The following is a 22,110-nucleotide window of genomic DNA, read 5'->3' on the forward strand; positions in this document are numbered from 1 at the left end:
TTTTTGTCAGCCAAAATGTCAGCTTGGCATATTGGGGTAGAAGGCTGGCATTTCCCCCCCAGAACAAAGATTTCTGTATTTGGACAGCATGTCTTGGCAAATAAATTAAAATTTAGAAGAGCTGGCAGATAAGTCAGTTGCCAATATTTTCATTGTGAAGCTTTAGCATTCCATGACTGGGTGATATTTCTTGTTCTAATCTAGTCAGTTTCTGCCCACAAAAAGAAACAAAGAGCCAGAGTGAGGATTTAAAACGTGGAAAAGAATTTGGGACACTTTATTCTTCCCTGTTCAACTATGAAAACAACCTTAGGAATAAAAGCTATGTTCTAAATTTAAAATTGGAGGTATAGTGGACAGCAAAGGTTACCTCCGATTACAACGGGATCTTGATCTGATGGGCCAATGGGCTGAGGAGTGGAAGATGGAGTTTAATTTAGATAAATGTGAGGTGCTGCAAGTCTTATCAGGACTTGTACACTTAATGGTAAGGTCGTAGGGAGTGTTGCTGAACAAAGAGACCTTGGAGTGCAGGTTCATAGCTCCTTGAAAGTGGAGTCGCATGTAGATAGGATAGTGAAGAAGGCGTTTGGTATGCTTTCCTTTATTGGTCAGAGTATTGAGTACAGGAATTGGGACATCAAGGTGCGGCTGTACAGGACATTGGTTAGGCCAGTATTGGAATATTGCATGCAGTTCTGGTCTCCTTCCGATCGGAAGGATGTTGTGAAACTTGAAAGGGTTCAGAAAAGATTTACAAGCATGTTGCCAGGGTTGGCGGGTTTGAGCTATAAGGAGAGGCTGAATAAGCTGGGGCTGTTTTCCCTGGAGTGTCGGAGGCTGAGGGGTGACCTCAGGTTTGTAAAATGTCGAGGAGCATGGATAGAATAAATAGACAGTCTTTTCCTCATGGTGAGGGAGTCCAGAACTAGAGGGCACAGGTTTAGGGTGAGAGGGGAAAGATATAAAAGAGACCTAAGGGACAACTTTTTCATGCAGAGGGAGTTGCCAGAGGAAGTGGTGGAGGCTAGTACAATTGCAAATTTTTGGATTTGATTAGATTAGATTACTTAGTGTGGAAACAGGCTCTTCGACCCAAAAAGTCCACACGAACCTGCCGAAGCGCAACCCATTCAGACCCATTCCCCTACATTTACCCCTTCACCTAACACTACGGGCAATTTAGCATGGCCGAGTCACCCAACCTGCACATCTTTGGATTGTGGGAGGAAACTGGAGCACCAGGAGGAAACCCACGCAGACCCTGGGACAATGTGCGAACTCCACACACCGTCTCGCCTGAGACGGGAATTGAACCTGGGTCTCTGGCGCTGTGAGGCAGCAGTGCTAACCACGGTGCTACCGTGCAAAGGCTTTTGGGTAGGTATATGAATAGGAAGGGTTTAGAGGTATATGGGCCAAGTGCTGCCGAATGGGATGAGATGAGGTTGGGATATTTGGTTGGCGTGGACAAGTTGGACCGAAGGGTCTGTTTTTGTGCTGTACGTCCCTATGACTTTATTCTACTTAAAGTAACTGATGTGTGGCAATGGGGAAAAGAATGTAAGTTAAAGTGAATAGTTAAGTAGAAGAACTGAGGCATAACAAATCAAATTATATCCATTTGTTAATCACTTGGTATTTATAAACAAATTAGTTCTTACTATAAATAATTTTATAGTAATCATACCAAGTAGATAGCTCAGCCAGTGTTGCAGCAGTAGAATATGGGCAGTGAAATTGCTGTACATGACGGCTTATACGAAACATGTAAATAATCTGTTGAGTAAGAGGTGGGAAGACTTAACAGGAGGAGAAGAATATCTGGTTTATCCTGGATCATTGGCACCACACACAGGCATATGAAGAGGGGTATGAGACCTAGTCATTAGGGTTAGCGGAGTGTTATAGAATTAGATAAAATAAAGAAGGCCTGCACAACGTACATTAAGAATGAAGGACTGAGCAAATGAGTGAATTAGGAAAGTCTGGAATAAACTAAAAAGAAAATATTAAAATGATGTCTAATGTAAGCAAGTAAGTGACAGAAGAGTAATTAAATTTACTAGGGCATCCAAGGTAAATCTGTATCGGGTAATGGTGAAATTGGAGGGATACTCACTAATTACTTGTTACAGTTTTCACTAAGGCTGATGAAAATAAAGAAAATGACTCCAGTGTTAGTTGTCTGAAGGGGTATGAAGGAAAGAGTTTCAGAAATTTGAGTTAAAATAGATTGCACTTGCAGATACAGTGGAAGATAACTCAGACTGGTACGTATCTATACAATGAAACACTATTAAAAAAATTTGAGGACTTTTTGGAAACAAATGCAATCCTACTTTCAAAACTGGAGCTATATCAAATTCTACAAGCAATAAGCAAGTGTACTTACTATGCTGATCAGAGTTATTGGAATCCTATCTATCTTACACAAGAATTACTAACTTTCTGAAAGTGAAATGCTATTAAATTTTGCATTTGCATAAAGAAACAAATGAAGTTGATCCTGTTTGGCATTGCCTACTGCACCTAGGATAAGAGGCTGGCAGGATGATGTTGCCACACTTGTGCCATCAATGATTTCTTTCAGGTAACTCCCTCAGAAGGCTATGGGAAAGAGTGAGAAGAAATCTACTTGCAGAATGGTTACAGCATGAAGTAAGAGGCCACTTTGTCTGTTTTTGTCTGTGCAAGCCCTCTGAAAGGTCAATTTACCTAAACCAACTTCCTGTAGCCTTGCAAGTGTTTTCTTTTAAAATAATGAATAATAATGGTCCCTTTTCAAAACACCAATTGACACTGTCTACTGCATTCATTATGTTTTCAATTCTAACCACTTGCCTCCACAAAAACAAGTTATTTCTACCACCATTGTTTTATTTATCAATTATCTTAAAAATTGAATCTAGATACTTGGACCAGTCGAGGCATTTTCTCTCTCTGTACTTGTGCAGATCCACCATGATGTTACATGTGTCTGTCAAACCTTCTCTTAATTTTTCTCTATTCAAAGGAAAACCGTTCCAAAGTGTGGTTCCTAGAAGTGGAAGCAGTACTCCAGTTCAGAGATTTTTCAGGCTTAAAGTTTTAACTACAAAGCCAAAATGCTGTGCAGGCTGGAAATCTGAAAACAAACCTGAAATGCTGGCAAAACCTCCGGTCAGATAGCATCAATAGAGCAAAGTAGTGTTAAATGTGTCAGGTAGATGACCTTTCACTGTTCTGATGAAATGTCATTGACCTGCCATCAATGCTTCATGGCTGTGTAGATTATCCAGCTTTTTCTGTTTGTATTTAAGGTGACTTAACCTTGCTTTTGTACTTTCCTGTTAGTACCCAAGATGTTGTGTGCTTTTTCATTCCTTGACTCACGCATGTGCATCCAAAGTTCCTCTGCTTCTGCATCCCCTTGAAAATTGTGTCCTTTGTTTTATACCTTTCTTTGTCTTTGTACCTTTCCTGCCAAAAAGAATTAGTTGGTCTACACTTGCTCTACAGAGAAATCTGCTCCCTGGCTTTTTGCCTTGGGGAATTGCAACAGCATCTGCTAAATATTCCAGCTTGGGGGCAGGGGGTCTGTATTTGAAAGTTCAGCATCAAATATCAGCAATAGAAATAAAGATGGCTGTCTCCAAGATGGAGTAAGTGTTGGTATCAAAAAAACTACAAACTAATTTCTGTAGACTTCATTGTGGCCAGTTTTTACTTCTGGAGTAGTGGTGCACTTAGTTTTTGCTATTACATATTCTTTGCAGTACACTTCAAAGCATTTGGTATCTTGAAATTTCTATCATGTTTTAAACAGTGAAATCCACACAGTGGATCAGTGGTTAGCATTGGTTCGATTCCAACCTCTCTCAACTGTCTGTGTGGAGTTTGCACATTCTCCCCGTATCTACATGGGTTTCCTCTGGGTGTTCCAGTTTCTTCCCACAATCCAAAGATGTGCAGGTTAGGTGAATTGGCCATGCAAAATTGCCCGTAGTGTTCAGGGTTGTATAGGTTAGGTGCATTAGTCAGGGGAAATGTAGAGTAATAAGGGTGGGTTACTCTTATTAGGGTTGGTGTAGAGTTGTTGGAACGAAGGATCTGTTTCCACACTGTAGGGATTCTATGAATTGGAAACTTGCTTTGTGGCCCAGCACTTGGCTCTGCAGGAATTCAAATCATGGTAATGTTCAGGGTCGAATGCAGCTGCCATCAGTCACTGTCATTTAAGTATTGAAGCTCCAATTGTGGAATTATTGGTGCGATTTGATTACATGTTATCAGCCCAAAATTCTTGAGGTAATATGACTTCAGATCCTGGGGTTAAGGAAAATCAGTGAAATAAATTCTTTAAAATGCCTTCTGGATAAATGTGAACTTAAGCTAATTTTGGATCTTTCTGTAGCTAAATTCAAATCCCATTCCTGGTGGTGTTTACCAAAGCCTTTTACATATTGGGAAATGAATCTTCAATTTGTTGACAAGTTTAATGTAAGTCGAAGACCGAAATTTGTGTTTTCTGTGCTCATGTTAAAGGATGTTAATGTACAGCAATAGGTCCCATTTGGTTTTGAAATTTAAGGTCAACATTCGCTGTTCCTAATTGATGTGAAGTCCTCCTGGATGCAGAGTAAAGCTCTATCCAAATGTGTTCAATTAGTTTAACATCAGAGAAAAATCCTATGAAGTGTCAGGATCCTCTTTCTCATTTATTTGAGGATCATTCTTCTGTCAGAGGAGGCTACAACACAGAAAATGGTCCTCCAGCCCATCAAGTCTGTACCGCTCAAAAACAAGTGCCTCACTATCCCTTTTGCTAGCACTTGGCCTGTGGCCTTGAGTACCTTGGCATCGCTAGTGTGCATCTAAATGCTGAAATGTTTTTTTTTGTCTCTACCACCCTTTTATAGACAGTGAGATCTGAATCTCACTGTTTAGACTGCAGGACAATAAACTGTGTCCTATAGAGGGCGAGCAGCCAACTGAATCAAACCAGGATCTGATGTATTTTGTTTATCTTGGATGTCCGAAGCTGGTGATGAATTTTGCTCTGTCCCACTCTGCGTACACTTGGGGTCAATCAGTAAATGTGTTTATTAAATAAACAACAATGTTTGTAAAACCTTTCAAGTTATTTCTTTTGGTCGGTCTCTGAGAATCAGATTTAATATCCAAGTAGTCACTGACCAGCTTTGTCATGTTTGCTGAACATGTGTCACCACAGACTGTTCGATTCAGGAATTTTGAGAAAGGGCTGATTTCCATCCATTGAAGTTATGACATTACATTTCTCTTGTACTCTTTGCTGTAAACTTAATTTCAAGAATTTTTGTAATAAGTTTATTCTATCCTGTTAGAAAGTCTTAAATGTTGCTGCGTTAATTTATTGGAAAATAGTCTTTCACTTGACTCCCTGTTAAATTGGGTCTATATTTACTTCAGCTGCTTGACAATTCATGGGGAAATTTCAGGAGCTTCTCTCCAAACAGATCCACTGATCCAACAAGCGGATTATTGGAAATTCCCAAGTGGACTGTTCCTGGTTTACAGCTCCCGGTTTACATAAAGCTGTGTGATTTGAGATGTCCATTTTATACGAAAATTTGTTTGTTTGGGCCAGGGTCCTAAGTGTTTAAAAACCAATTTTTAATTTGAGCCAAAATGAGAGGTTTTAATTGCATGTGTTTAGGATAAATGAAATTTAAATTCCTGAAATCATGGACTTAATTCCATGTAGCTCCTAATCTTTCTCTTAACCTATTGTTTCATGATTAACAAACAAGATCAAAAAATAAGAGCAGGTTTGGCCATCCTGTCATTTGAGTATTCTCTTCCATTTAGTAAAATCATGATTGAGGTCTACTGTTTTCCCAGCCCTATTCCCATATCTCTTGATGCCGGTGTCCAAAATAGCTATCAATCTAAGTCCTGATCACGAGTCCTTTTGTTCCAGTAATTGAGTTGGGCACTCTTGTGGCATGATTCATTTTTTTTCTCCTTCCCTTGTCTACTTGGGTTGTATCAGATGTTATGTCTGGTGTGGGTGGAGCTGCAAACTCTCTTCCCCACATGACCACTATAATTTGTCACTATGCAGCTCGGTTGAATGTATGATTCCTATTTGGTATGGTTAGTTGTAAGTGCATAGAATATGTGTATAACTAAATATAATTGAGGGGAAAGCATCTGCTTTCACTCGCCCCTTTACCCAAATCCATTGTCATTAAATTGGCTTCTGTTGCTTGCCAACCAGATCTATAAGGTGACACTTGAGCAAGTCAAATATTTTGTCATACAGGAATGTATGTCAATCTTTGTTATGTACATGGCATTTGGTTAGTGTTAATCATGTAAACAGTTGAGGGCCTGAGATTACTGTTAGTACACAACAATGGCTGCTTTTAAAATTAGCTCATTCTTTAGAATTTCATTGTGGTATCAGACTTGATTTTCGTAGTTTTTGGACTAAAATAAACTGAACACCATTGCTCAACCTTTTTCCTTCGCTTTTCTCCTCCCTGTTCTCTTTGAATCTGTCATGCCATATTGCATCTTTACCAATGTACAATGCAAAGTCACTATTTGAGTAATCTCATTTAAATATGTAGTTTCTTCATTTATGTGAAATGAGAAGTAAGTAAGAAATGGGAAACCTCTTGTGGATCGGCCTTGGACAACTCATTATGGCTCTGATTTTTGGCTGTTTTTCGTGTTTCCAAATGAAATGTACTTTCCACGTGGCAAGTGCTTAAATTCCTTATAGAAGCAAAAATGGAGCAACTCTAACCAACTGATTGTTAATTTGTCGTCTTCCATGCCAATAATTTGACAGAGGCTGCGAGACTGGACTCTGAATTCACATGCTCAATGCCACTGAACACCATTGAACATCCAAGTCTTATCTGTGGTTTGGGTTTCTTCCCAGACCACACATCCTCCCTTGGAGACAACTTATAAACACTCAATATTAAGATTCAACACAAAATTTGGTTCTTGTGATTCCAGGATATAACCATGTTCTTTTTTAGGCAATTGGGATATCCACATTGGGAGAAGGATTTGTTTTTCGCCATTCAGTACTTGAGGAAATGTTGCATCGTGCTTAAAAGAAAAATATGTTCTTGATAATTTGAGATTTTTTGAGTACTTAGAAATGGTTTTCGGGCAGTGTACATGTTTGCTGACACAAAACTGCCTCATTACTCAATGGGTTCTGTTTTAATGGCATAATTTGGGTGATCTCGTCTTCTGTAATTTATTCTTCACTGTGTTATATGTGATTCGCTTAGCTTGTTAGGAAATTATATGAAATTTTCAGTCCGTTTAGGAAAAAAACCAAAATTCTTACTTTGGGCGTGTGATGATTTAAGATCATCGATAAATGATCGGCTCCATTATGTCATTGTTTAACCTGTGTATGGGCACATGTGGGTGGAGTGGTGATGTCACTGGGGCTTCTTAGAGTAAGAGTCCAAGCAACAGCTGGTTTTCAGAGGTACATTGTTTCCTTTTTAATCTTGAACTTGATCTATCTTTACCTGTGAAACTGATTTTATTATTGTAACTTTGCAAAATTTGCTAATTGCAGCATAGTGATATCATTAAATATTAAACTTGTGTTTGTGCAAAAACTATCTGTGTGAAGATATGTGATTGTTTTCCCCTTTTTAGGCAATGCCCAACAAAGCATCAAGTGGTGTACTGAATCAGACATTCTGTCATGCCACTTGGTGGAGGGGCTTGTATAACTCATCCTGTTGAATCAATGAGACTGACCATGTCGCTCTGGTGAAATAGTGAATATTTCCTTGGAGAGCATGGAAATCAATTGCCCTTGTGGCAGCTTGTGTATGGTGGCTATGGAGGCTTTAGTACAGCTTGTCACATGTTATGGGAGAAGAGACAATAAATTGAAATTATTTACTTGATAAAAGGCTTTTTATTTTTTAAAAAAAGTGGGAAAGACAGAATTAATTTCCTTTCCCCAGAATCCCTGAGAAATTCCTGTGCTGGCTATAAGCTACCTTTTGAGGTGGTTGCCCTTAACCTACTTGGCAGTGGCAACCCAAGATTACACTAGCCTCTAGTCTGGCCTTCCCTACACAGCTCATTAAAGCAGCACAACGAAGGTCAATGCCATGATGAATTAAACCTTATGCTTTGTTACCCAACCCCCCGTCATTTTTTGTGATTTTACTCTGCCTTTAAAATGGGCCATGACCCCTCTATTGCAGAATCCTTATTCTTCCCAATAATTGCTGAAGTCAATTCAGATTAATGGCCTTCAAGAGCAGTCACAAATTGTGAATGTTTTTTTTTGTTTTCCTACAGCTGCTTTCTTTTCTTTTTGAATTTGCAGAAACCTTGCATCTGATCCCACGTGCCAAACTAGAGTAATTTTATTCACTGTGTTGTACCTGTGTACCGGTACCAAAGTGTTTGGTCCAAATCTTGTTGTGTGATGCTGTTTGCAGTGAAAAAAGTCCCAGGGAAATCGAACGATGACCTCCAGCTAGACTCGAAGAGTGAGCTGGATACCAGGTTACATGACGTTAGCGGCCAGCTGAGCTCTGGGAAGAAACCAGGCAGAAAAGGTTGGTGTAGTGCAACCTTGTGAAGTAGATCCTTAGGTGAATTAGGCTGGGGCCAAGGATCAAGTCAGTTTATATGTTAATGTAATAGTCTTGATTTACCTTTTATAGTGCACATACCTCTCAAACTGCAACGTATTTATGTTGGAATTCAGGCTTATATTTGGGGAAGCACTGACTTTCTGTAGAGTCAGCAAGTTTGTTGATTTTACTTGGTTGCACTCTGCTACTTTCCTCAGTGGTGCAGTTTTATGTTGGGAAGCAGTGATTTTAAAACAAAACAGTTGAGAGGTATGATGGTAAATCTAATCAACTTTATTTACTGGGCCGAAGCGATTATAAATAAATGTTTAATTTGGGTTATGCACCACAGCTCATAACAATTTTTTCATTCATTAGTTTATAGGCAAGAGTTAAGATATTTTCATTTCCTGAAATTAAGCTATTAAAGGAGTTGTCTAAATGACCCCGTGTCTCCTCTTAATGTATAATACAGCATGAAATTGGGAAAATATGCTTTTCTGACAAACAAAATCATTCCTTTGAGTTAAAATGTAGGTCCTGAAACAAACCATTAATTGAAATGGCAGACTCTGCTATTTGCCAATACTTACTTATAAATATTTCACATTAAAGTGGAATATTAATTCACTAATTCAGTGCATTGTCGTTCTAACAAAGTTGGTTTCTGAACAAGATGGGGATTAAAGTTGCCTTTTTACTGATTGCAAGATATTTGAGAAGTCTGCAAATGATAGAATTTCTTAATAAAAGATGTGTATCCCAGTCTCGACAATCTGACAAATAAAATTTTGAAATAAAAATCTATCCCTCCTCACTCTCTTTCCCACCACCGAGATGGGAGAGAGAGAATTGAACCCAGTGTTGACAGTGCACTATTTGTCCTCACTGTATTTTGAACTTGAGAAGCATTTCCATTGATCAAGTGCTGGTTGTGTATGACCTCTTAGATGTTTTGGAGAGTTAATAAAATATTGTTTTATGTGCACCCCTTCTGAGGCCATAATCATTTATTTTTGCCAATGACTGAACTTCTCATTGTGAGACTTTAAACTAGTCTTTGTGATATAACCTCTGCTCCAGTTCTCATTGCCAAAATATTTACAAACATTTATGAGCTAGATATTGCTTCAAATTCTGATGTGAAATTTAAGTGAGCTGTGGTGCATTTTATCTTGTCCTGTTTTCATCCTCCACTCTTAAATTTACTCCCTGCAGGTGGCTCGTCATAAACTGATGGAACTTCTTGACTGTTTTCATTGTTCCCAGTTATCATTACATTGCAGTTATTCCCAGTTATCATTACATTACAGAGTCACTCACTCACTAACTTGGGAGTCATTTAGAAGGTTGAGGTTTATCTCGACTGGAGATAGGTCTGTCCGGTTAAAGCCAGTTTGAGTCATTCCATGTACCTTCATATGCCATGTGTTGCAGGATCTCTTGTGTAGAACTGGGTGAGATCACACAACTGGTTTCCTTGGTAATGGCAGCTTATCTAGTAGCCTTCTATGTTGCAAAATTACAAGTAATTTTGTGGCATTTTTGGAAATCAAATTAGGAGCATGGGATGTTGTGTAATATGAGTTTCACAAGCATGGAGGTTGATTCCCATTTATCTTGAAGTCACTGGCAGGCTCAGGCGTTATTCCTACTTCTAAATGATTAGACTGTCATGATACTAAAGTTTGACTTTGCTCTCTTTATGTTCCATGCTGGTAAAAAGTGAACAGTGCTGAGCTGAGACCTGAGCCGACTTGTTCACTTTATTGTCCTCCTTTGTATTCCATTGAAGTTCATTAGCATTGAGCTGATTGTCATGCACTGACAGTTGATCTACCTGCTTTTGGGTCTCCGGTACCTTTTTTATTATTTTAGACGTATCTATCTGATTATCGAGGTGTCTTATATTTGTTATTTCTATAACATTTCCCAATCTTGTGCATGTTTCAACTCATCTGCCTACTCTATGGACTTGACTTTCTATGCACCCCAGCTCTTTCTAGCATAAACCTGAAGTCAGTCAAAACTGTTGACTGTTACTTGAAACAGGTTCTGCTCACCAATCAGTCCTTTGTTCACTGACCTGTGTTAGCTTCTCTTGAACAACACGTTCTTAATCTCCATTATTGGCTGAGGTAACTAGATTCCAAGTTTTGGATTCATTCCTGATGAAGGGTTTTTGCCCAAAACGTCTGTTTTCCTGCTCCTCTGCTGCCTGAGCTGCCGTGTTTATCTCGCACCACACACTCGACTCTAATTTCCAGCATCTACAGTCCTCACTTTTTCAAAGTTTGGATTGTCCTCTCTACCTTGCTTTACTATGTTTTGGGCACTCCTGCAAAGGCACTCCCTTTTTTTTAAAAAAAACCTACTTTTTGATTCAGCTTGAGTCATTTGACTTAGTATCGCCTTACGTAGCTTGATTTTAAAATTGCTTATAATGTTTCTTTGAAGTAATTGCAATAAAGATAGTCTGTAAAGATGGATTATCTCAAGTTACATCCTTTTGTGAAGGTTGAATGAGTTATTGATAGCAGTCTTTGATTTGGAATGTACATGTTTTAGTTGTTAACTTGGTTAGTATCTCTAAGATGCTGGTATGAAATAGTAACCAAAGTATAGGAGCTGCTCAGAAACTAACAGGTCAGTTATCTGCAAGTGCTTCTGAGCTTCAGGGCTACCAGTCAGTGACATTCAAATAATTTTGACAACCGCTTAAGATACATAAAGGCAACTCTGCCAATATCTTCTATTCCATTACAACAAGGCAATAAAGCCATCTCGTAACTCATATGCCCTTAGCAGCAAGCTTGTTCCTAAGTCATGAGCTAACTGTTGGAATGATGACTTTGTGATGGGAAACATTTGCTATTTGGTTGGAGAAGAACCACTTGGATAAGTTTGCTCATTGCCTAAGGATGCATCAAAACAAAATGTTGATTTCTTCATTGTTCTGGGGAAAGCAATTCCACATCAAGAGCCTGTGAAGAGCTGTATGACTCTTTTTCAAGAAATGTCATGATGGGTTTGACAATAGCAAACAACGGCCGTGAAATGTTAAGCCCACAGACTGGAAACTTCACGGCTCAGAAAATAGTCCCATTGTTATTGCAAGGCAACGGTATTATATAAAACATGAAAGAACAAAGCGATTAGAAAAGACGTGGAAGGTAGGAAACATCTAATGTGTCTTGGTTTCAGTCTCAGGATGATCTGTAGCACAAGCAATTAAGTGACCACCCTGCTGAGAATCAAACATTGAAGGGAATAGGGAAGCAGTCCATGTTTGCTGGAGAGCACGCTTTAAAGAAGTACTCAACCACAACTACCTTTGACTTGAACATCCTCAATTCCACTCCACCTAGCTTAGCCTTGGCTTTGCCCTGATGTGCAGGGAGGTCCAGAAAGCTTTCTGCCAGTTGAAAACAACAGAGCCTCTGAAGCAGATAGAAACCGTGGTACCATTCTACCTTTTTACTTGTTGGGCTGAAGGGCCTGTTTCCACACTTTTTAAAAAAAATTCTGAAATACAGCAGGATTTACTTCTCATGATTACATAATCTCTTTCCTTATCTAGAAAGAGGATATGTTCCAGGAAAATTTCAGGGATGCTGTGATCGAGAGTCTAATTGCAGAAGGAAAATAAGTTGCAGTAACTACAGAGGAGTTGGCCTGCTGTTTGTCATGAAGATTATGAGCCACATGCTTCTATTGTCTTCTCCTAGTGCCTGAAGAGCTCCTTGAAGTTGCGGTGTGCTTTTCACCCTTCAAGATATACATGATCTCCCATTGCATGGCAAGCCCAAGAAAATTTCAAAGAACAGCAGGGAGCCTTTTGATTTCACCAAGTCTATTACTTTTATGAAGGCTAGTTTGTATCCTCTGAAATTTATCGCCATCGTCTGCCTACATCACAATGATGTGCAAGCAATGATCATAACTATGATCCCAACCCACTTATCCTACGCCAGGGAAGGCCTAGGTCAAACAAGACCAGGACACTGCAACAATCTCCTTTTGCTTTCTTCCATGATGAAGTACTACAGTTCAAGCTTGTGGGTAATTTGCAGGAGATAGAGATACACTACAGAGCAGGTGGCAAACAATATCTTTAAATTCAAAACCAAAATCACTCCAGCTTTTGTCTTTGAGCTTCTGTGTGCTCTATTTGACATTTGTATGCATATTAGCGCAAACGCAGCACCAGGTCATCCCTGACTCCTTGGAAACAAAGAAAATGCCTCTCTCTAGATACTTAGAAAATGCTTCCAACTGACTTTCATGGCACAGCCTTCCATGCTATCAATTTGAGATCCCCGAAAAATTGTGGACCATTTTTGACATTTAGGGAACTTCCTCTAGACAAAGATGATAAAATTGTTTGCCTCCAATGTGTCTGCTCAGCCATTGGCTTATTAAGAATATTTAAGGATCGGCATCTCAAAACCATGATTTATAGTTTACTGAGCAGCAGTGATCTAATTGCTTCTTATACTTAGGTACGTAGGTTGTCCAACTCAGAGTGCTGGTGCGTACCATCAAAAGCCTCTCAAATCCAGAGGTAAGATGGTCCAAAGGTGCTGTCTTAAGTCCAAATGCTCAACATTTAGGTTCAGTTCACTCAACCAGCTCTGCTGGACCACATGTATCATTCTTATTTTTGTTACTGAAGCAACTATTACACTCAGAACTTGGTTGCAAGGCAGCTGAAATTCCTTCGGGATATCCTTTAAGATGCTTGAAGACAGAAAATATCTACAACTCCTAGAGTCTCAAGCAGTTGACAGACAAATGAAGGTTTTAGTCAAGGTGACATCAAGAGCATTGAGAGAATGCACAGTAAAGGAGTTGAGGCAGAGAAGATTGTGATCAGTCAAATATCTAGCCAAATCATTTACAGGACACTTCCAAGTACTACCTAGCTCATGTTTGCAGTCTGCAGATTATGCATTGCACTTGCTTCCACTCAGATGGGTTCAGAGATAGATGTAAGACATCCTTGTTCAGGCAGAATTGTCTGTTAGAACGGGTTTCAATGAGAAAGCTGATCTTTGGCAGTTATCATTTGAAAATAAACCAAGAAGAGAACATGAGCTGTACGGTAGTTAATTGAAATGTAATGTTCTGAGACCTTGCATTGACCTACATTAACCATTGTTAGGAAGCCAGGGATGAATGAACTCAGTCTGAGTGGGGTTGGACCTGATGAAAAAACATGGCTGAACTTTCATTCCATACTCAGTGAAACATTGTCCTTCAACTCAAGATTAGCAAACTTGTAACTCCCATATGCAGCCTACGCTCATTAATCTAATTTATTGTTGTATCAGTGACAATGGTAATGTCTGGTAACTTTAATACCTGAATTTGCACACCACTGTATTGGTCATTTGTGTTTCCTGTGCACCATTTTGATGAGAAGAAATCCTATATGGCCGCTTCCTGTTGGTAACTTAATTAAGTTTGATCAAAGCTGGAGAAAATGGTCCTTGTATGCTATTATTCCATTAATGCTGATTCCGTATTATTAATGGTATAGTTTCAGATTGGCTCCAATAATGACTCAAGTCCTGGGTAACTCATCCAATAGTTCAGTTTGGCTCTTACCACAGCTGTACTGAAATTGAGATCAGTAAATCTGCTAATTTGACTTTAATTGGAGATTTTTGAATTGGAAATTTGCTGCAAATTTGGGGAAAATGCAGTTTGATATAAAAATGTCCATCACACAGTGACCCATCCCTATCTGCTTCATGATTTAAGTTCTGTTTTATAATCTTGACTTTGTTCTCTGAAATTTGGAAGTCGTTGGGCAGCCCAGTAAGTTGGGACACAGTTTTCCATCATAAATATTTTTGTCTTCCATTGTTCAATATTGGTCATATATCTAAACTGGGAAGTTTTCAGTGCACCAGTTAACATTAACCCATATTTTTTCATTTCAGTAAGATTAGAACAATAAGGTACTACACAAGAATAGTAAGATGAGGTTGCTGTTGATATTCTACAGAGTTGAATTGTTATGTCAGGTTGGCCATCTTATTTTGTTCGAAGGCCTCTGACCGAGATCTCTGCTTTTATTGCAGTTTGCTTATTCTCTCCAACTAATGTTATTCTTTTGAACTTTTCTTGAAGCTATTGTTTCCTTGTGGGTATCCCTTAGTAACTGCCCAAGTGACTTGTTTTCTTTTGAGAGCTCTGGTATATACTGATTTTTTTTTTCCCCCTCCCCACAGGGTCAGCAACTGAGCCTATTCCCATACTTATATGAACTGCCTTCTAGTCAGGGTTGCTAGATCATTGAATGCTCACTTGAAACACATGTCTCAGTTTTAACACCTGATTATCTGGTTAACAGTAAACCTGCGTAAGAACTTTCTTCTCTTGTTTACTTTTGTTTTCAGCACAGTCTAGATGACAGTGGTGAGAGTGATCACTTATTTGCTTAAACTGCAAATTTTTTTCTGGCTTGTAAATAGTCATGTTATATTTTACTATTAATTGCAAATAGCGTATTGAGGTGCCTGCTGACCCCATTAATGTTATCTTTCTAGCGTGCATTGGTCCAAAAGTGACTCGTTCTAGCCTGGTTATCAGGTGACACAGAGGTTCAAAAACTGTTGAAATAGACAATAATGACAAACTCAAAGTTGCAAGGTAGATTTTATTTGTTTTGGTAATAAGATATCTTCAAAATAAGTATACAACAATTAGGAAAAGGAGTATGATCATCTTGTGCCATTGAATAATGTCAACGATCTTCTCCAAACTGCTTTGTTGCTCTGTCCCATACTCCTTGACCATACTTTTGGTGTTGTGTGTACTCAATGACTGAACATGCACAATCCTCTGACAAACACTAAAGTCTCACTACTCCCTTGAAGGAATGTCCAAAATGGATGATTCCCAGTTTGATTCCATTCAAGGAACACCGTCTTGTCAATATCTACTGTAGAGCTTCTCAAAATTTTGTGTTTCAGTGACATCATTTTTTTTAATTCTTAACTGCAGTCAGTGTAGGCCTACCCACCCCTATCTTGCCTCACAGAATAATTTCCTTGTTCCAGAAATTAAGCGGAATGAACCTTTATTACAAAAGCATTGGAAAAAGAGATGAGACTATACACAGTTCTCCAAGTATGGTTTCACCAAAGCCCTAAATAATTACAGCAGAACCTCCTGACTCTTAACCCCCTCTCAGTCGGGACCTCAATTTTACTCATTGCTGCTACCTTCACATTAACTTTCTGCGATCTGACTGCAAGAGCACTTGAATTTTCTGTGATACGAAAGTAAACTGCCAGTTATACTGAATAATGATCATGTGTGAGAGACATGGTGATCAGCTACCCCTGATATACACGTGACATTGTGGGATTGACAGTGATTCTGCATTGGCGATAAAGCTTCTAAATTGTTAACTCTTGCATGGGTGATCGATGCAAGCTTTAGTCCATAAATATGAGCAAAGTATCAAGAATATTGATATAAGACCATAAGATATGCAACTAGCAATTCATTCAGCTAATTGGGTCAGCTCTGCTATTCAATCGTGACTGATAAGTTTCTCAACCCTATTCTCCCACTTTCTCCTCATCACCCTTGATCCCCTTGACAGTCAAGAACCTATCCACCTCCGTTTTAAATATACTAAGAGTAAGACATTTGCCTCTGATTTTATTGTGGCTTGCATTTATTGCCATCTAGATGGTTAAAAAATTATCAATTAAATATCTAAATGATTTAACAAATGTCTACCATTTATTGCATCAACCTTAGTGGCATTTTGTATATTTTTATTATACCAGGTTAAATTCGATTACTTACTGTTTCAGTCTTTGATATTAAATTAAGATTCATTACTATGAATCAGCATCCAAAATGAAGAGTACTCATTAATGCTCACTTGGCTCCAAAACCTTTGTTCTAATTCATGGCAGACATAATTGAACACGTTTGGGAGCCACCACCCAATTGAAACTTGATACCATTGTTGTTGATGCTTGAAGTATATTTGAAACTTGACTTTTTTATCTCTCATCAAAGAAATGAGCTACTTAACCCAACCACTGCAGCCTCCTTCCATTCTGTACCATCCAACCTGAACACAAGCATGCTTCCTAATAATTTTCTTTGCTCTTTAAGAGCTGGCATCTTATTTCCCTTTTCTAAATAATTTTGAAGAACAAAATACTGCCATTTCTTAGCAAATCCCACTAGGTAACAACTGTTATTTGAGTTATCACTTTATGATTTTAAACTAAGTTTGCTTATGGCCTTTTAGGTAGCCTTTGAAGTATCAGCCATGGCCTCCAAACCAGTTTGATTCTAGTTCCACTTGAGCTCAAAATTTAAGGCTGATGCTGAAATACAATACAATGGGAGTGCTAAGTTATTGGAAATGTCAGATGAGAAGTTAAACTGAGGGCCTGTTTTGATCCCTCTGGATATGAAAGATTCCATGACATCAAAGATGAGTAGAGCAATTCTTCCCAGTGTACTAGCCAATATTTGTCCTTGTATCTGCATTATCAAAAGGGATTATCTGATTAAATGAGAACCTTATTCACCTATATCTGTTTGCCACAAAATCTGCATTTGCAGTAACTGGTAACAGACAGTACTTAATAGAGTATCAAGTGCTTTTGAACACCATTGTCATTTAAAGGCTTTTTGTCCATAAGATTTTTGAGAGGATGCAATCCTTAACTCCTCTTCTTGTACAAATGTGTAATCAAAATTTTAGCCAAGCAAAGGAAAACAATCAGCAAAGCATTTTACAATTTGACCTTTAGGTTATTCGCACACCTTGCAATTAATAGTCAACAAGATATTTTGTTATACTTGTGAATGTTATTTATTGTTACATCACTCTTAGAGTCCTTATTGTGTTTTTCCAATCTGTTTTAAGCTTGAGGAAATGAATATTAATTGAGACAAGCATTCTTCTAGAATTTTTTAGTTTCATCGCGACTGAGGAAATGAATCTTTTCACGGAAATGGACTATATGATAAAGGTTACTTGAGCTGCATAATGATATGGTGTAATGCAGGCTTCAGATGCCAAGCACTTGCTTATGACCACATTTCTAAGCTTCTAATGTGAGCTAGTTTAAAAAAAATTAAGCAAGTGAACTTATGGATGTAGCTTTTCTGAATTATTTAATGGGTTGTGAAAGTTACTAAAGTTTCCAGAGTTAAGAACTTAGTAACCTACCTATTTTAAGAACTATAGCCCTTACAGGTTCTATGCCTCATTTTAGTGTTTGAGCTACAATATGAAGGAATTGCCCCAAGAATGAGTAATAAAATGTTGAGAAATATCAACAAAGATCTAAGTTGATATTTGCAATTAAGAGCTATGTGAAGCAAGTTTAGTTAAATATCAATTTAGGATTGAATAGATTACGCTGTATATGTATTTATTTATTGATTCTTTTTATGCAGCGGAGAAGCATGACGTAGGCATGGATGTGGGAGGTCCTTCAAGGATGCGAAGCAGCAGCAGCTCTTCTGAGTCAGACAGTAGCAGTGACTCCAGCTCTTCTGAGAGCAACGACTCTGAAACAGGTTAGCGTCAATTCTTTCAGTAATTGAGCCTGTTGCTAGCCTGGTGCTGGCAGTGTCCATTTTCCCTCTGCCCCCACCTATACTCCATTCACCACCCGCGATAGTTTCCAAGCAACAAGTGACTTCTAAATACAACTGCAATACATACAGTTTGCCAGATTAATGGAGTTGGAGCCCTTTGCCAATAGTTTGTTAAAAGATCGACATGTCTGGAAGAAATTCTAATAATCTGTTAAAGCTGCATAGAAAAATACGTGCAATAATGCTGACATTAATGACAATGGGAAGCCATAAAGAGCTTGAGTTGCACTTAACTTTATAAAGCAGCTTCAACAGAGATTTTTTAAAAAAAAATTCTTCTTGGAAAAAGCAGGATTGTTTTTTTTTCTACCTCTCATCTCACGAAAGATCAACGTTTGACTACCGGCAAATGAAATTTGCTACTACACCTATCTTTAAAAAAAATTTATGAAGGATTTCTGGTCAGAACATATAACATGTGGAATGCAGTTTACAAAACATGGTGTACACGTGTGCGCAGTTCGTGTAGTGTTTCACATGGTTGGTGCTAACACAATGCATTCTATGGTCACTGGGGCAGGTTCAAGATATTCCCCAACTCCGAGTGCACTGTGGACTTTTGCGCAGTAGGACAAATGTGCTTAAGTATAGCTTCTAAAACGTTAGAAACACATCAGAAGGAGGAAACAAAAGCTCTTGGGCTGCAGATCTTGTGGTATCCTTTTCAACTGCCACAGTTAACAGATGATCTAGGTCCTATGTTCTACCACTTCATCTTCATGATCATTGACTCAGCGAAGCTACCTTAAGAATAGCAAGTAAGCTGTATTTTTTTGTAAAACTGTTCTTGATTTGTAAAAAAAGATAACAAAATGTTTGCAAGTTAGCTAGTTGCATTGCTGGAACTCGGTTTTCATTTGGGGATCAAATATTTCCAACTTGGGTTGTGTGATTTGATAGTGATATTCTACAAAATTGATTGTGTTTTTCCCTGCTGAGATGTACACCTAATCATTAGAAAATCAGTCGTGCATCTGTGACATTGTCTAGTGTTTCTAGATAAGTCTTATCCAAAAAAAGAGCCATTATACAGCTTTTGGATAAAGAGCCATTTTGTTAGATTCAGTGATCGTCTCTCCACTTTAGATCCTTTAAATATGTTTTACTGCAACAACTATTTTTCAGTCTGGGTTCTTGATTTAAGAACTGTACTCTTATTCTTGTACCCTTTACTGAATTCTAGGCTTCATAAGTCTTCCCTATCCTGTGTTCTGTACAAACACTGAACCATAGGACATTAGTTCACAGAGAACTGCTTGAAACCCAGGATTTTTAACTGGGGTACCTTAAAGAAGGTTCTTGCGGTCAAATTTCCTTCATACTTTGCAGCTTTGTTTGGGGCAGTTCAAATTTAAGTACATTGCAACTTGGATTTAGGGAATCTTTGCCTTCAAGTACCCTCTTAAGAGAATTTCATTCCACTGAAATTATCTGTCATTAATGAATTATTTATATAATGTTGGTTAGAAAAGAATGACCAATGGATTTCTAAGCAACAAATAAACTGGAGCTTCAGTTTGCAGTTGGCAAAATTCGTTACACACTAGTTGGTCATCAAAGATTTGTCAATAGAATTGTTAAGGGGCTCTTGCTGTGTATGTATTTAATACATCCAAGATGGTAACTGTAATTTTATTTTTGTATTATGCAGTCCATTATCACAAATGTGTTATGATATGTATGGCCTTTGGATGCTGTGATTTCTTACCCTAATGCTGTCTTTCAAATGAGTGAACTTTTTTAGTTATACGCTGTACTTTTCTATAGATTGACTTGTGTAATAGCCACAGAGTGCAGAGTTTGCAACTGAGAGGTCAGCCAGCTAAATGTATTTTGATTCTCGTTGTGGTGAAATAAAAATAACTGAGGCAACCTTGTACACAAGGACTGGACCACAGTCATGTTTGGAGATTGTGGTTATATAAAATAGACCTAACTTCTGAATGTAGAACATGCTTTTGGAAATAATAAACTTCATCGGTTCATGAGGATCACCTGGATAACTTCTTGGCTTTAGTAATAAAGTACCAAGTGAAAATCATTCAAGTATTGAGAATTTTTTTTTTGCAAGTGGAATAAGCATTACAGAAAATAGTGTGCCACCCAGCTGTGTGAGATCTCCAGTAGCCCGTTTGTTTAAACCAACATTTGGATCAGATCGGCAGTCTTTGGTTTTAATGTAACAAGGTCAAGTTGGTGAGGAATTTCTGACAGCCACCTGAAACTTAGTGAACTAATTACAAATTATGGTAGCCATATGCAAAACTCTAAGCATTGTACATTCAGTCATGCAGAATAGTTTTGTTTTGGTAGGGTATTCTTAAAAAGTTCCTGTTTTATTGAATTGAACTAGCTGGCAGTAATATATTAGACAGTCTGATTAAAAGTTGACTAATTCAGATTTTACCCATAATGTTTTCACTTTCTTACATTGTGTGTTATCCAGCATAGATTGGATATACTGTGTCCCAGTTGAATTTAGTCGTTTTCGTATACCTTTTATAAAATAGGCAAGTCTCAACTAGCCCCACTAACTCCAATGGCATACAACTCCTTGCTGCCAGTCTATCACCTTAACCAGCAAATTTTTGTGATTCTAGAAATGAGTTTGTGACTGAGGGTCAGCCTAATGCTATTGCTAAAAATGCCCCACAAGCTCATAATATTCAGACAGCTATCACTGATGTTCCAGCTGAAATCCTACAGTTTTCTCTCCTCACCAGCATTCCATGGTAGCATTCCAACTGTTGTCCTGCTTCAAATTAACTACATGGATCAAATATCAATCTGATGACGTATCACATTGCAGCATAAGGCAATGCCTTTATGTGCAAGGCCATTAGGGTCACAGTTCAGTATTCTAATGTCCATTGGCCAGATCCGGCATGCATGCAAAAAGGGTAATAATGTATTATATGAAATGCCACGATCTAAATGGCTGACTCTAGCTGTCTGGTTACCCAACTAGGAAGTATTGTATTCCTGGTAAGTGTTGTGTAGGAGACATCAAATGGTTCCTAGACCATGAGTGTAGTTTAGATTACATTCTTTTATAGCTGGATGGTAATGAACATGACACTGTAGCAGAAAAGGCAAAATAAGGAATTTAGAAGTTAAAACTTGAAGTTGATCAGAGTATGCAATTACTTGTACTTGTACCTAATTTTTGGTATAACACATTGGGTTGTTGATTTCTAATTGAGGCTTGAGAATGTATGCCAGGCACAGTACCATGCTTAGAATTTATCCTTGAAATATCCCACAGAGGTCTGAAACAAAAGTCCTAATTAAAAAGTTAAGTTCAGTTTAGCTGAGTTAGAATGGCAAATACTTGGTTTTTGATCTTGAGATTAATCCCAGTTAGTGATGCGATAAATAAATTTGATTGAAAATGTCATACTCTTAACTATCTTTCCCAGTTTCTTGTGCATTTATTAGTTATACTCACTTTTGCTTCCTGAAAAGTGGATGTGGTGTTTGAGCACAAGCTATCAAAATAATGAACGTTATATAGCTTGAAAGCTGCAGGGATAAGTGATTTAGTTTTGTACTTTATGCGACAGGTGCATTGTCTTGTGTTTAATGCAACTACTGCTGCAACTAGTTACAAACCTGTAAAATATAAGTAGTTTATCCTTGTTAAGGAATTTAAAACACTCTGTGTACTCAATCTGGCATTACGGTTCATCAATTTGAATGAGGAATAGGCTGTGTTTGTAAAGGAGCAATGTATTTTTTGTCTTCTGCTTTTTGAAGTTCTAGATGACACTTGATGGGAATTTTATACAAACTGTTTCATACTCTACTACCCGGCCTTGTCTGAAATGGCAGGAAGTGCTATTTCTCCAAGATC

At 38.2% G+C, this 22,110-nt stretch overlaps 1 protein-coding gene across 9 annotated transcripts in view; it reads left to right on the forward strand.

The window, feature by feature from the left end:
* Nucleotides 1-22,110, forward strand: part of brd4 (bromodomain containing 4) — a 182,172-nt gene that overhangs the window by 125,578 nt on the left and 34,484 nt on the right. For 8 of the 9 annotated variants that reach the window (XM_072564153.1, XM_072564154.1, XM_072564157.1 and 5 more), the window contains 2 exons: nucleotides 8,466-8,585; nucleotides 18,054-18,176. In XM_072564153.1, the coding sequence (XP_072420254.1) occupies nucleotides 8,466-8,585; nucleotides 18,054-18,176 (243 nt within the window). The remainder of the gene's footprint in view (nucleotides 1-8,465; nucleotides 8,586-18,053; nucleotides 18,177-22,110) is intronic. The other variant, XM_072564156.1, reaches the window with a different exon arrangement.

This window comes from Chiloscyllium punctatum, chromosome 46 (assembly GCF_047496795.1).
Source record: "Chiloscyllium punctatum isolate Juve2018m chromosome 46, sChiPun1.3, whole genome shotgun sequence".
Classification (NCBI taxonomy): Eukaryota; Metazoa; Chordata; class Chondrichthyes; order Orectolobiformes; family Hemiscylliidae; genus Chiloscyllium; species Chiloscyllium punctatum.